This window comes from Crocuta crocuta, unplaced genomic scaffold (assembly GCF_008692635.1).
Source record: "Crocuta crocuta isolate KB4526 unplaced genomic scaffold, BGI_CrCroc_1.0 scaffold113, whole genome shotgun sequence".
Taxonomy (NCBI): Eukaryota; Metazoa; Chordata; class Mammalia; order Carnivora; family Hyaenidae; genus Crocuta; species Crocuta crocuta.
The window spans coordinates 1,214,669-1,230,306 of record NW_027530368.1 but is presented as its reverse complement, the minus strand read 5'-3'; the positions used below and the strand labels follow the sequence as shown (position 1 = coordinate 1,230,306).

Here is a 15,638-nt window from a genome sequence, read left to right as displayed (position 1 = left end):
TGAGCCACCCAGCTGCCCCTAACTTCTAAGATATATATATATAAATTATGTATATANGTACATGGATAATGCCTATCATGTTACAATTGAATATCTAGAGTTTAGCAAAATCTCTGGCACAGTCTAGGTGTTCTTCATTTAAATAAACCAAATTGTCCAGACTGGTGTTAGGAAGAGAATAGTGTTAAAATATAGGTACTTATATGGAAAATGCCCTGTTTCCATTTAAATGTACAAAATTAGGGATTTTTGAGTTTAGTGTCCCATAATTGAGTTCAGAAAGTATTCTCTATAGCATGAAACAAAAAAGGCAAGTCATATTTAATCCACATTTCAGAGTATTTCCAGTTTTTTCCTGTCCTCTTGAGAATTGGGACAGGTTTGGGATCAGGGCAGGATTACGTTAGCTACTTTTCTATGGTTCATGCTTTAACTCTTCTTCCTCACCTGGGGACATGGATACTCACCAGCAGGCTGTGACACAAAGCATGGAAATGCTGCTGATTTGTCTCCAGCTCATCCCAGTCCAGCTGCCAACAGCTTGTGGGTCTGAGGATGAAGGGCAGTCCATAGGTCAATGACTCACAGATCCCACTGGAATTTAGAGCCCTGGCAAGAAACAATGGCAGTAAAAGTCTCCTCAGTGATATCTAGAGCCTTGACCCCAGATCAGCTAAAATTCAGCTTCTATCTAAGACTCTTTTGTGAAATCCTTTGGGCTAATGCCTGCAAATTATTCACCTTAGCATGGCCAGCACCTAGCAAGGTATCTGGCACATGGTAGATTCTCAAAGCCTGTTAATCAATGGGTGAAGCAGCCATCATGAGGACTGTAGGCTTTGATGGATATTACTTCTCCTGAGCTCATTCCATTCCAAGTGACTTCTCTGGGGGTACTCCCAGCTAACCATCTGCATCCCAGTTCTGGCTTTCTTGTGGCAAGGTGCTGACAGAGGATGCATTCAAGAAGAGAATAAATTTAAGAAAGTTCCCCAGCAGCATCCATGGTCACAAACCCATGGATAAGCTTACTCAGATACTTGTGCACAGGCATAGTGATAGGAACCAGGAAGCAGAAAAGTGGTCTTTGCCAACACTGCTAATTCTGCCTGAGAATTGGTTCCCCTAGAAGCAGGAATTCTAGTATTAAAAGAAGTGGCAAGGCAGGGGTTGATCCTATCTATCCTTTGTTCCTTGGAGGTCAGATCTCTGTCCTGATGCCTTAACACAGTAAAGTATTCAACAACTGGGTAACTGGGTAAACACTGCTGATCTTGTTTTTCACCACATTCAGAGACTTTCTGGATTTCCAATCCTCATCCAGGCTTTAGAATGTCCTACTGAGGCACATCTTCCACCATCTGCCCATTTGTCTCCACATGCTGAGCAGTCTTGCTCTTTCAACTCTCATACCTGTACTTGCTGCTTTGGAACTGACTCCCACCTGCGGGACACCCGGAGATGCCCTCTATCTCTGGACTTCCTAGTTGGAACCAGTGAGAATAAGCATTTGCGTGGATTGGGGAAGTTCCCTTGTCCCATACTTTATCACCCGGAGCTTGTAACGAGAGGCTGATGACCGGGAAGCCATCTGGTAAAGTGTGCAGAAGTCTCCTTTGGGGTCATCCATTCTCAAGGAGCCATCAGCTGTGCCAGGGAGCAGGGATGGGCTGAGAAGTCGCTCTTGGAGATCACATTTCAGGCATACTACAATAAAAATGGCATTGGAGGATGGACTGTCAGAAGCCACCTCAGGCTATGTGATTAAGAGACAACATCTGCTACCCATTCCACATCCACCAGGCAAGCAAGGCTTGGGAGGAGGCAGGGGAGTGGAAAGGGGAAAGTATGACTGGCTTGGAAAGGCAGAGCAAGTCTGGACCTACAATGTTGCTTAATACAATAGTTAACTTATTTTCTGGGTCTGATATGATTTTTACTTGTTTTACTTCTGGGTTGGCTGAGCAGTTGCCTCATAGCAAGAGATCTGGCTTGTGATCCAGTCTGAGAGGAGCATGTGCCCTCTGCAGATGAGGCAGCTAACACAACAGTATGCAGAGGCCCTCTGCAATCACAGATGGAAATCTTGTCTCTGCTGCTTCCCTGTGGCTAAGCTTTAGCAAGACTACAGGTCAGATGAAGGAAGAGCAGGAAAGCAGAAGTCAGAGTCAGCTGACAGCTACTGTTTCTCTGTGGGCTCTTCTAGGGACATTCAGGGGAGGGGGAGGAATAAGTCCCTGAAATAGTTTATTTTTTAATTCCCCAAAGAAATCCGAGCATAGAACCTTTTGGAGCATCACTGTGGCAACAGACAACCACTCTGAGGGGGCTTCATCTAGGTATAAATTATTCATCAAGGCATTACACTCTTCTGTAGTAAGGTTCTGCTCTGGCAGGTACATTCACATTCCACAGTGTACAATGTTCTGTTGCACTAGGCTTGAATCCTTGATATTAGTTTTTCAATGAAATGTATATCAGGTTTGAATACCGTTAATAAACACGAGGTAAAAATGAAAGTAGAAATAATGTAGAAAAAGAAATAGGATGGCAGAAAAGATGTCAGATTTGGCTGGCCATCCTGGCCCAGCAGTCAGATGTCAACATTAATTCTGGGTAAGGCAGTCTTGGCCTGGTGTGTCTCAGAGCCCAGGAAGTCAGCTGGAGGGATGTGGCCTAGGACTCCCATTTCCTCTGTGCCTGACTTCTCCATTGTTGGGTCTCTGGGCTTTAGGACTGGAGAGCTGTGTTCATCTGGCTGAGATTCTCAACTCTGGTTGTAATAAGAATCACTTTTTTATTAAGGAACTTTTTTTTTTTTAAAGATAATGAAGCATAATTATATTAAGGAACTTTTAAAAGATACTGATGTCTGGCCCTACCTCACAGGAGTGAAATTGGGATCTTTGGAGATGGAACCCAGGTACTGGTATTTTTTAAAAAGTCCCTCATGTGATTCTTACTGAGAACTACTGGAACTGCAGTCTCAATAGTGTTCTAAAGCTGGGGAAGCTGTCTTAGCAGGACTAGGGTAGAATCAGGTGTGCTTCTCATCACCCAAAACCAAATGCAGAGGTGGCAGACTCCGAAACCCATGAAACGAGAAAAGACACTTATGTGAAGCTGACTGTGCACTCTGTTGGAAGGCCTCTGAGAGAAGCATCTGGAGATGGGGGTGAGAGGCCCTGGCCAGCTACAGAAGCAGGTGGAGTGGGTGAAAAACTTTGTAAGGAGTCAGAGTGAACATCTGAGGAACAGTCCTCAAAAGACTCTAGAGTAGGAGAGCTCAGAGTTTTGTATTGTTTTGTTTTATGTTTATGGTACAATACATTTCCAAAAATCCAGTGTGGTAATGTGTCAGTTTCTTAAATAATGGATAACCCCATTTTGGTCTTTACTGTGGTTGTGTAAACTCTCAGGTGGGTCACACCCACCCTGGAGGGGGCCTGCTTTCCCCAGACTGAATTTCATTCAAATAGTGCCTGGGCGTCTGGATTCCAGGTAGGCCTCCCCAGCAGAAGAGCAGAAGAGTCTGGATCTAAGTTCTGCCATGTACCCTGAAGACCTGCACATTTTCAAAAAATGACTGCAGATGGAGATAAACATTCTGGCTCTGACCCAGGTGCTGAAATCAATGGAAAGAGGGAGGGGAAAATAGAGAAACTCTCAACAATACCAGGGGCAAGTGCTGTGTAACAGTTGAAGAAAGGCTGGTTGCAGGAGTTCCTGGCCTTGGAGGGCCCCAGCGTGCCTAATGAGAGAAATGCCAGCATGAGGCAGCATCTTTGTTCAGAACTGCCCAGCATGAGGCGCGTCGTGTAGTAGGTAAGGGTCCAGGTTCTGCAGGCAGACAGACCTGGGTTTGATGAATGTTCTCTGGGCTGACAGCCTTCCCCAGCTTTGGAACACTGTTGAGACTACAGTTCCAGTAGTTCTCAGTATGAATCACATGAGGGACTTTTTAAAAAAATACCAGTATCTGGGTTCCATCTCCAAAGCTCCCAATTTCACTAGTGTGAGGTAGGGCCCAGACATCAGTATCTTTTAAAAGATGAACACAGCTCTCTAGTTAAAGCCCACAGACCTAACAATGGAGAAGTCAGGCACAGAGGAAGTTTGAGTAGTCAAATGTACAAAATATAGATTTCTAATCGTAGGATTAAGAGTGGGCTGTGGAGTTGCCTAGCTACAAATTCTGGCTCTGCTATTAATTTTTTTGTGCAGTCCTGGGAAAATGTTTAATTTCTCTAAGTATCAGGTTTCTCTTCTGTACAACAGGGAGATAATATTGTATATAATTGATTCTAAAACACATTTCTCCCCCCATATTATATGTGTCTTACAGTTGACATTGGCCAGGTGCACATTCTTAATATTTACTACCCTAACTTCTCAGTAAGGATAAAATAATATTTCTTTTTTTTAAACATTTATTTATTTTTGAGAGAGAGAGAGAGAGAGACAGACAGACATAGAGTGTGAGTGGGGGAGCATCAGAGAGAGAGGGAGACAAAGAATCTGAAGCAGGCTCCAGGCTCTGAGCTGTCAGCACAGAGCCCAACGCAGGGCTCGAACCCATGAATTGTGGGATCATGATCTGAGCTGAAGTTGGCTGCTTAGCCAACTGAGCCACCCAGGCACCTCTAAAATAAGATTTCTAAGTGAGAAGAAAACATTTATGTCATGTTTAATTGGCAGTGTTTTTCTCTTAGCGGTACATAAAGTAATGATGTATCTCATAATTGATAGCATCTTAATTTCACTGACATGGTAATAGTACCTACTTTGTGGTGGTAGGTGAAGATGAAATGGGATAATGCAGGAGAGGAGGTAATATAGTGTTTGGGGAAAAATATATATGACATGGATTCCAGAAGGTGGGACAGGGAGGAATTGGCACTACCAGCTTTGGACCAAAGGAATAGAAAGGAGGTTCAGGGAAGAAGATTTATACACCAAGGAAAGACAGACTGAAATCAAGGTTAAGTCATCAAAGGCATTCCAGGCTCTGGGTTGAAATGGGGGTGAGGAAGGGGTGGTAAGGTAAAGATCTGATGGCTATCCTCAGAAAGAAAGGATCACTGTGTGTCTTCCCCTTTGTGAGTGGGAATCTCTACCCATTTTTCTCATAGAATTCCTGCCTCTATTAGTTGGGCTACTAGTTGTCCTCTATGGCGCCTGCCTCTGTAGTTGCTTTAGTTTACCTCATTTAGGTGTCTTCCTATCCAGCACACCTCTGTTTAATCTTGGTTCTTTATTGGGGCGCCTGGGTGACTCAGTTAGTTAAGCATTGGACTCTTGATTTGTGCTCAGGTCATGATGTCATGGATCGTGGGATCAGGCCTGAATCAGGCTTCATGCTGACAGGGTAAGGTCTGTTTGGGATTCTCCATCTCCCTCTCTCTCTGCCCCTCCCCAACTCGCCCATGTCCACTCTCTCAAAATAAATAAGTAAACTTAAAAAAAAAGAAAAACTTGGTTCTTTACCTTCTCTGTTGATACTGTTGAGGTACCAGCATGCCTCAAATTATTATGTTAGTAATATCTACCACAATTCAAAATAAAAAACCTGAGAAAAATATGATTCATTGTGCTTTTATATAGTTTAGGTGCTGTCCTATATTGAGGTGTCTAAGTTTTTGCTCCTAAACTAACAGGCCTTTGCTGTCTAGGCTTAATTAGTTTCAGTTTTCTAGCTGTGGTCACTTTTTAGAAGCTCATTTCTTACTTTTTGTGCTTACACTGAACAGCCTCTTTCAATCCCTATACCTCAACTATTCCATATTCTGATGACTCACAAATCTAGTCTTAATCCAAGACTAAGATAATCATAGCCCATATTTCTTTTGGGGATGTGTACTTGAATCATCTCTGGCTCTGGAAATGTTGCTGAAACACCGTGAAGGAAGAAGAAGATGGATATGTTCTTGGTCTGTTCCACTGTTGTGTAGCCAGGTTTTGAAGAAAATCTCCATGCTGACAACATCATTGTCTATGGTCTGAAGGTCAATGTCAGTTCCCAGGATAGAACTCTCTGCAGAAGAAAGGGGATTAGAAGGTAAAGTGTTTAATTGTTTAATTATAAAGCTTGAAAAATGCAAAAATTTAAATGTATCCATCTTTTAACCCGCCGATTCTACATCTGGATATCTAGCTTAGAGCCATTCTTAGATAGTACACACAGACACATGCGCAAAGATGTTTAAGTACAGCATTGTTGTAATAGCAAATAATCAAAACCTCAAACAGGAAGCAATTCAAATACCCATCAATGGGGGAGTAACTTATGGCACACTCAACCTTTGGAGTATTATGCAGCCGTTAACAAGCAAAATAAAGTTAAATGTACTGACATAGAAAGCTAAGAGACAGTAGTGAATAAAGAAAGTTGTAGAATACATTTGTAGTATGAATCCATTTACATAAAAATAAAATCCTTGGCCTAAGTACATACATATGAATGTAAATGCCTTTTACAAAGGTCTGGAAGGCTACCATCAAACCACTGTTAGTGGTGGACAGGAGTGGAAACAGGGCAGAGTTCCTTTTTATCATTCACACTTCTATACTGTTTGAATTTTATTGTATTCAGAAAACATCCTGGAATACAAAACAGCCAAAAAAAATTAATACAGCAATGCAAGTTAAATACTCAGTTAACAAAAGGGACCTCAGGGGGCACCTGGGTGGCTCAGCCAGTTAAGTATCCAACTTCAGCTCAGGTTACGATCTCACAGTCTGTGAGTTCTGACAGGCTCTGAGCCTGGATCCTGCTTTGGATTCTGTGTCCCAACCCCCACCTCTGTCCCTCCTCCACTGTGTTCTGTCTCTCTCTCTCAAAATAAACATTAAGTAAATAAACATTAAAAAATTAAAAAAAAAACAAGGGGGACTTCAGTTTCTTCAGCTCTCATTTCACAGTAAAAATGTATTCATTGATTGCTTCTGCTATAAAAAACAAATTTTTAAAAAAAGTGAAAGAAAGCACTGGGTGTTATATGGAAACCAACCTGACAATAAACTATTTAAAAAAAGTAAAAGAAAAAGAAAATGATGCACTCCCAGGCTTCCCCCCTGACACACATTGTACAAGCCTGTCATTGGCATGCTGTAACTCACAAGTATGACTTGCAGCCAGGAAGACAGGAATGGTCTGGTAGGTATGATTTGATTTCAAATCTGAGTGAATGGAGCTGGGGATGTGGGGTGACAAGGCTTTGCTGGTCTACTTCCTGATTCAGGCAACACTAGCTCAGGAACTGGGGTCTGGGTCTTCAGGTAAAGGTTGTCAGTAAAAGCCAAATATAAGGTGATAGAGGAAGCACAGAGAGAGGAAATGAGGCAAGAGCTGGAAAGAAACTGAAGAGGAACCTGATTTTTTTCACCCCACCATGAGGGACTCTCTGAAACTTTTACAAAGAGCCTAAGAAAATTGATGAATTAACTTCTGTGTATGACTCATAGACCCCAGGGAGAAGGCTGGTTTATTTCTAGAACGACATTCCTGAGGACAAGGCAGCAGAGGTGGCAGACTCCACAGGGAACAAAGGGCTTCAGTCCAGCGTGTTGGTACCACATGGGGAGGTGTGGTGAGACTCAGATGACTTCATGTCATACTTAACGACTTATGCTGTGGCTGAAAAGGGGCTCCAAATGCATTTCTCTTTGACCAGCATGATTAAAACTCTGCCATCTTCTGAGGATTCACTGGCTAAGTATTTCATTCATTCCATCGAGCAGTAATTTTTATTATGTACTACATAGAAGATGAAATATTGTGCTGGATACAAAGATTATATGATACTCTTTTTCCTTAAGGAGTTTATAAAACTACCTTACTCTTGACCATTCCTCTTCACACTGTCATCTGTCACATAATGCTTTAGGTACTACAGTGATAAATATGAAGTTACTGCTCAAGAAATGTTCCTCGTGAGTAAAGAGAAAATATCTTTTTAATACTGTGAATTTTATTTTGTCACAGGCAAAACAAGAAGTAATTTGATTTTTTTAGCCTGAGGCCTGGACTTCAATTTGAGTAACAAGTATGGAAAGAACTGAACCCAGAGCTTCAGTGAGGCAAAATCATTATTAAAGCATAAGGCAGATACAGAACTAAAGAAATGGAATTGAGCAAAGGATCTTAGAGATTGGAGAGGAAAATATGGTTTCAAGTTCAAACAACAGAATTTTGCAGAAAAGAAACAAGTGTTTCTTTTCTTTTCCCCAGGGAAAAACAGAAGACTAGAAATTCCTACCATGGCAGTATAAGGAAACCACAGCAAAGTTATCTCCCACCAAACATCTGGAAATAGAAAAATAGAGGAGTTTTCTCAATTGTTAAACTATAGTATCAATGCAGAGTGGTGAGGTCAATGAAAAAGTTACCTTAGGAAAAGAGAATGGCTTACTGACCACAGCAAGATTTGGCTATAGCCTATGGATGGGACTGGCTTATCCTAAGAATGAATGTTTCCATTAGAAGGGGAGAGGGTTGGCCAGAAATGGAGCACAGAGAAGGAGAGCAACAGGGGCATGCACAGGCAGCACCCATCCAAGTGTGGCTCAGAGAAGGCATGCTGGCTTAGCGACCTGTCCCAGTGGCAGGATATGTTTGTCAAGTCTCTACTATTCTTGGTGTTATGGTGGTTATGGTTCTCTGTCTAAGATATTCTGGCTTATACTTTGGTCTTGAGCTTGGTAAGGTGAGTCTATCTCTGAGAGGATATGGACAAAATCAACTTTCTGATCTTGTAAAGCTAAAGAATGAAGCCTGAAACATGGTACCTTTATGAAGGAAAGTTCCAGCCTTCCCTGCAGACACCCTATCAGTGTTCCTGAAGTTTTTTTCCCCAACTTCTTTTCTTGGGAGAGCCACAGAGGAGAACTTCTTTCTTTGAAAAACTCCTTATGTAATCTCCATAGAGGCTCTGTGCTTCAGGTTTGAGTCCACAGTTTTGCAGGCTCAGAAGGGAGCCAGCAGCTTCTCAGGGCCAGTTACACTGTCCAAGCTAAAGACTAATGTGGAAACCATAACACATTAGAGGGAGAACTTCTTTTCCATTTTCTCTGTTACTGGTTCAGGCATTCCTTTCCTTATGTCTGGGTCATAGTAAGTAGCTTCTTAGTTGTCCTAACAACTCCATTCTTTCCCCTCCAGTACTTCTTAGGTACGACTACCAGTTAATTTTTCTAAAACATGGTTTCATCAGTTCCCTCCTTTGCTAAAGAGCACGTACTGCCTTTCTTGGTCATTTCCTTGATTCCTCTCACTTACCCTGCACCCCTTGGTTCTACTCATTATTCCTTACATACCTCACCCTTCCCTTCTTCTGTGATGGCTCCTGTGGTTCCTCCCCATCTCTACCTGTTGAGATCCTATATGCCCATTCCCCAACTCCTACCTCAGTAGTTAGCTTACAGCTGAAGCTTAGCAAATGCCTGCTGAGTTAAACAATTGCTCCCCTTCCTCAGCTCTCATTACTTTTTCCTGTAACTCTTCTGCTTCAACTAAATTAGTCTCCTTGCCACATGACTTCCTTCCTTCCTTAGTGCTTTTATTACTCTGTCAATCCATGGCTTGCTCCTCCCCCGGAACTCAACTCTGAACTGACTCTGTCCTGGAAGTTATCCTTAATTATATTCTTCCTTATTTGGGTTTAATCAGCACCTCTTGGGTATCTGTGGGCTCCATTTGGGCAATACTAATTACGCTTACTAATTTGTTTCTTCTGAGGGGTTTCCTTCTCTTTCTATGAGTTTATGAAAAGTGGTGGGATGTAATGTTAATTAACAGTAGGGGTTGAATTGTGACTTAAAAGTTGTTAGCTCTGGGGGTACCTGGGTGGCTCAGTCTGTTAAGCAGTGACTTTAGCTCAGGTCATGGTCTCGTGGCTTGAAAGTCCAAGCCCTGCGTTGGGCTCTGTGCTGGCAGCTCATAGCCTGGAGCCTGCTTTGGATTCTGTGTCACTCTGTCTCTCTGACCCTCCCCTGCTCACGGTCTCAAATAAATAAATAAATAAACATTGAAAATAAATACACATTGAAAAAAATTTTTAAATAAACACTGAAAAAAATTTTAAAAAGTTGTTAGCTATGTGACTCTGGACAAAGTACAACCTATTTCATAGTTATAGTGAGGCAGAAGAAGTGAGATGATTATGTATGAATGGCATGCACAGGTCCAAGAAATGGCATTTTCTTCCTTCTCCCTCATCAACAAAATGATCTGCTCTTATAGGATAAGAATGTGCTTTCCTTTTTTTAAAACTTTTCCCCCATCACTTCGTTTGGTGACTGGTTTCTCCCTACCACTAACATAGGTAAGAACACCAGCACACAGAACTGTGTTACTCACAAACACAATGAAACATGCTGAACCTGGGGGATGGGGAAGAGATCGCTCACTTCTCAGATGTTGAAGAGCAGCTCCCACTTTGACTGGTGAGCCGGGCACTGGGCACTGAATGAGACGGGTCCCACAGACAGTATGAAATAGGAAGGTTATGGGAGTGAGTGAGGCTCTGGGTGTTTGGGCGGTTAAGAGAAGGGAGGGAGGACTGGTTCACTTCAGCTGGCTGCAGGCCGCATTCAGAGTCAGTGTTTGGACTTGCCCTGCCCTCCTGTGGCCACAAGTAGTAACAACCTTTGCTGAGCTTTTTGAAAGCTTTTCTGGAAGGACCACAGTAATAGGAAAAACTAAGAAGGCCAAATGATTGAAAATAAGGTAATGCCTAAAGCAATTCTTCTCAGAATTCAAAATATATTTTTTTTAACATTTATTTATTTTGGAAGGAATGAGAGACAGAGCTTGAGTGGGGGAAGGGCAGAGAGAGGGAGACACAGAATCCAAGCAGGCTCCAGGCTCTGAGCTGTCAGCACAGAGCCTGAGGCAGGGCTTGAACTCACGAGCTATGAGGTCATGATCTGAGCTGAAGTCGGACGCTTAACCAACTGGGCCACCCAGGCATCCCCAAAATATATTTCACTTATGGGCCTTAATAGGTCTATTTTCATTTTATTGAAAAAAAAAAAAAAAACCAACCCACATGCAAAAGAGATTGGTGGCTTCTGATCAAGATACCAAAGTCTAAAGCACAGTTTGACTTGGAAAACACTAGACTTAGGCTGTATTTAAAGAGTCTTCTTTTTCTGCACAAACATATTTACATATTCTATAAACAAAAAATCCTTTAATTTAAATTGCAATGCAAATCTGAAAAGGTGACTAGGAGAGTGTTTCCATAGGCACTGTGGTGAGGGAGAACAGGGAAGTAGGTTATTTAAGAGGTTTGAATGGGGGCACCTGGAAGGCTTAGTGAGCCAGTTGAGTGTCTGACATTTGATATTGGCTCAGGTCATGATCTCACACTGGAGCCTGCTTGAGATTCTTTTTCTCTCTCTCTCTCCCCCTCTCCTCCTGCTCTCAGTCTCTCTTTCTCAAATTAAAAAAAAAGTAAAATAATTTTAAAAAAGAGGTTTGAATGAAGAGGAAGTGGGGTTGGGAAGGCATTAATTCTATTGGTATGGCTCCAAGAACTAGCCCAAAGAGCTTTGCCTCTGTAAGCCCAATGGAACCAAGGTAAGGATTTACTCTGAGGTGAAAAGAAAAGTAAGAGGAACCAAGAAAGAATATAAAACTTACTGGAGAGCTTGGTAGAAGAAGAAAAAGTTTTAAAAAGACACAGAGACCCATAGGAGCGCCTGGGTGGCTCAGTTGGCTAAGTGTCTGACTTTGGCCTAGGTCATGATCTTGCTGCTTGCAAGTTCGAGCCTCATGTCAGAGCCTGGAGTCTGCTTCAGATTCTGTGTCTCCCCCTCTTTTTGCCTCTCCCTCACTCATGCTCTGTCTCTCTCTCTCTCAAAAAAAAAAATTTAAAAAACTTTATATATAAAAAAGACACAGAGACCCAAAAAATCATAAAACATATCTAGACAGTGTGGCATTTTTGTGATCCTGCATATATGTATAGATTTTTGTACTGTTGAAGGTGTATCTTCAGGGTATTGTATTTCTAGAAGTGGGGGTGGTGAGTAAATGCACATGCCTCAAAACTAAATAGTCCAATTATAAAGTGGGAAGAAGACATGAATAGACATTATTCCAAAGAAACCATATACATGGCCAACAGACACATGAAAAAATGTTTAATATCACTCATCATCAGGGAAATGCAAATCAAAACTACAATAAGACATCACCTCACCCCTGTCAGAACGGCTAAAATCAACAACACAGGAAACAATAGGTGTTGTTGAGGATGTGGGGAAAGAGGAACCTTCATGCACCATTGGTAGAAATGCAAACTGGTGCAGCCACTCTGGAAAGTAGAATGGAGGTTCCTCAAAAAGTTAAAAATAGAACTAAACCCTATGATCCAGCAATTGTACTATACAAAGAATTCAAAATACTAATTCAAAGGGATACATGTACCCCAATGTTTATAGCAGCATTATCTACAATAGCCAGATTATGGATACAGTCCAAATATCCATTAACTGATGAATGGATAATGAAGATGTGCTATATATATAAAATGGAATATTACTCAGACATCAAAGAGAATGAAATCTTGCCATTTGCAATGATGTGAATGGAGCTAGAGAGTATTATGCTAAGTGGAATAACTCAGTCAGAGAAAGACAAATACCATATGATTTCACTCATATGTGTAATTTAAGAAACAAAACAAGCATAGGGTAAAAAAAGAGAGAGGTAAACCAAGAAACAGACTCTCAACTATAGAGAACAAACTGATGGTTACTGGAGTGGAGATGAATGGGGGGATGGGTTAAATAGGTGATGAGGTTTAAGAGTGCACTTGTGATGAGCAGCAGATGATGTATGAAGTGTTGAATCATTAAATTGTACACCTGAAACTAATATTACACTGTATGTTAACTGGAAATAAAAACTTAAAAAAAGACTAAAATTTAAAATAAACAGTAAACAAATCAACAACAAAAAATGCAAACAAACAAAAGGTAAATGCACATATCATTTGTTAGATATTGCTAAATACCTCTCCAAAAGGGCTGTACCAGTGTGCATTCTACCAGCAATGTATGGGTGGGTAGCCTCCCCAACACAATGTGTTCTCATACTTGTTTTAAATAGATGGGAAGTAGTATGTCAGTGTGATCTTTACTTCCATTTCTCTAACTATGAGTGATGTTGAAAATATTTTCATATGTTTAAGGGCCATTTTAAAATATCTTTTGAATTATCTTCCCCTGTCTTTTGTCCATTTTTCTCTAGGGTTTTTGTCTTGTTTTCCTCTAAGTTTTTAAGTGTTCTTTTTATATCAGAGATATTAATTCTTCCTCTCTATGTCCCCACACCCCCGGATTCAAACTGCAAATACTTTGTCCTAGCTTTTAAGTTGTCTTTTGACTTTACTTATTTGCCATGTCATATTTTTATTTTGCTATATTTTTTAATGTAGTAATTTTTATTAGTTAAACAAAATACTATACCTGGATTTTGAGTCTTAGGTAGAGAAACTTTCCTATTCTAAGATTATAAAAGAATTTACTAATGCTTTCTTTTACTATTCTTTAAATCCGTTCTTTACATTTAGGTCCCTGGTCCACTTGGAATACTTTCTAGGTGGTTAACCAGTTGCTCCGCACCACTTCTGGTATAAGTACATCTTTGCACTCGTAATTTGAGAGGCGACCTTTATCCTATACCAAATTTACATCTGCACTTGGGTCTATTTCTGTCCCCAATCAATCTTTGTATTATGCTAACTAATGCTCCAGTGCTAGGTATATGATGGGGCCCATATCAGGTGGGGAAGTGGCCAGATTGTCCAAGATTGCATGGAAATAAGAAAGACCATTTGCCAAGTAAAGCAGGGATATGTGCATCTGTAAGTGCTAGGGGATGAGAAGGAGAAAGGAGGTGGAGAGATCAGTTGGGATTTAATCAGAATAACTTCTTTTAAGTTATAGTCTCATAAAGACAGAGAGAAATGATGGAGCACTTGAGCTTATTGAAGTGAATGGAAGATAGACGAGGAGGTAAAAAGAAAGAACCAAACTGATCAACAGTGAATAGGGACTTCTAGGCTGGTTGGGTTCTAATACCTTACAAACTGATTTTCTTACAAACAACAGCTATAAACTCTAGATATGGATTTAAATAAAACTAACAGCCAAGGGCTGTGGAGATTGAACAAAAGTAGATTTCAAAGAGGAATTGAAACTTGGGAGTAAGTGACCAGCAAAGAATGAGTTCCCCTGGGGGTGGCCTCAGTTATAACAGTGTTAACTTAGCACAGCAGCTAAAACTTCAATAGAAAGGCTTCTGTCTTTCACTGGCCTTACCAGGGGAAGGAGCCTAGGGCAAACAGAGCCTCCATATAGTGAGGAAAAATCCAACAAGGGAGAGAGCCAGAGAACCCAAAATTGTGTGTATAAAACTCAGTCCAGGCACCTTGCGGACACTTGCACCACACATGTACAGGGCAAACTAAAAGCAGCTCACAGTTGAGTGTTAAAGAATGCAAATGAGACCTGAGTTCCTGACTACTGCAGGCCATAACAGATTGTAGTTAGAATCTAACAAAGTTAATTATCTACCCAAACAAACACTTTCCAGAGTTATATAGTAGAATCCAGAGTCCCTATAACAACATTCACAACATACAACCCAAATGTTTTTGGGATACAAAGAGTTAGAAAATGTGACCCAATCTCAAAGGAAAATACAATCAACAGATGTAAACACTGAGATGAGAAAGCTATCAGATTTATCAAAAACTTTAAAGCAGAATAATTATATAATTACATATATAAATTATAATTATGCAAAATGAGGAGTGGAAAATATGTTCATAATGAATGAAAAGATAGGAAATATCAACAGGGAAATAGAAAATATGAACAAGAATAATGTGAAAATTTTAGAACCAAAAAATACAATATTGAACAAAAAAATTCACTGCCTGGGCTTAATAGCAGAGTGGAGATGAGAGATGAGAGGCTGTGAACTTAAAGATAGGTCAATGGAGATAATCTGAAAAAGAGAAAGAAAAAAGTTCGAACGAAACAAAACCAACCACAGACGCTTGGAAAACTGTAAAACAATTTAAAAATGTTTAACATGCAGGTAACTGGAGTCCCAGAGAAAGAGACAAAGGGGAATGAGATGGAAAACACACCTAAAGAGACGGTGGCAGAACGTTTCCCACATCGAGTCAAGGATATAAATTTATAGGTTGTGATACTGTGACTTATAATAAGAAATATATATTTGGTCTTTGTCCTATTTCTGGCACAGAGCCCCTAAACTCTTTGGAATTTCCTAAGTGACTAGAGTAATGAAGGTATCTTTTGTTATATTGAATGAGGCAACTTTTGGAAAGCACCTAAGGATGGGGTCTAGTTGCCAGAGGAGTCATCATGTGATTAAGGGGTTGGAACTTTCAGTTCCACTCAGCGGCCTCTGGGGAGGGGAAAGGGACCTGGAAGTTGAATCAATTACCAACGGCCAATAATTTAATCAACTGTGCCTATGCAATGAATTCCCCATAAAACCCCCTAAAAGGACGTTGTTCAGATAGCTTCTGGGTTAATGAACAAGAGGAGATTTAGGGAGAGTGGTATACTTACTGGGAGAGGACATGGGAGCT

The 15,638-nt window shown here is 40.8% G+C and overlaps 1 protein-coding gene across 1 annotated transcript in view; it reads right to left on the bottom strand.

The window, feature by feature from the left end:
- M1AP (meiosis 1 associated protein) overlaps positions 1–15,638 on the bottom strand; it is a 71,291-nt gene that overhangs the window by 17,890 nt on the left and 37,763 nt on the right. The window contains exons 5-7 of the mRNA XM_077766224.1: positions 5,861–6,034; positions 1,545–1,707; positions 468–609 (exon numbers count right to left, since the gene is read on the bottom strand). Of these exons, the coding sequence (XP_077622350.1) occupies positions 468–609; positions 1,545–1,707; positions 5,861–6,034 (479 nt within the window). The remainder of the gene's footprint in view (positions 1–467; positions 610–1,544; positions 1,708–5,860; positions 6,035–15,638) is intronic.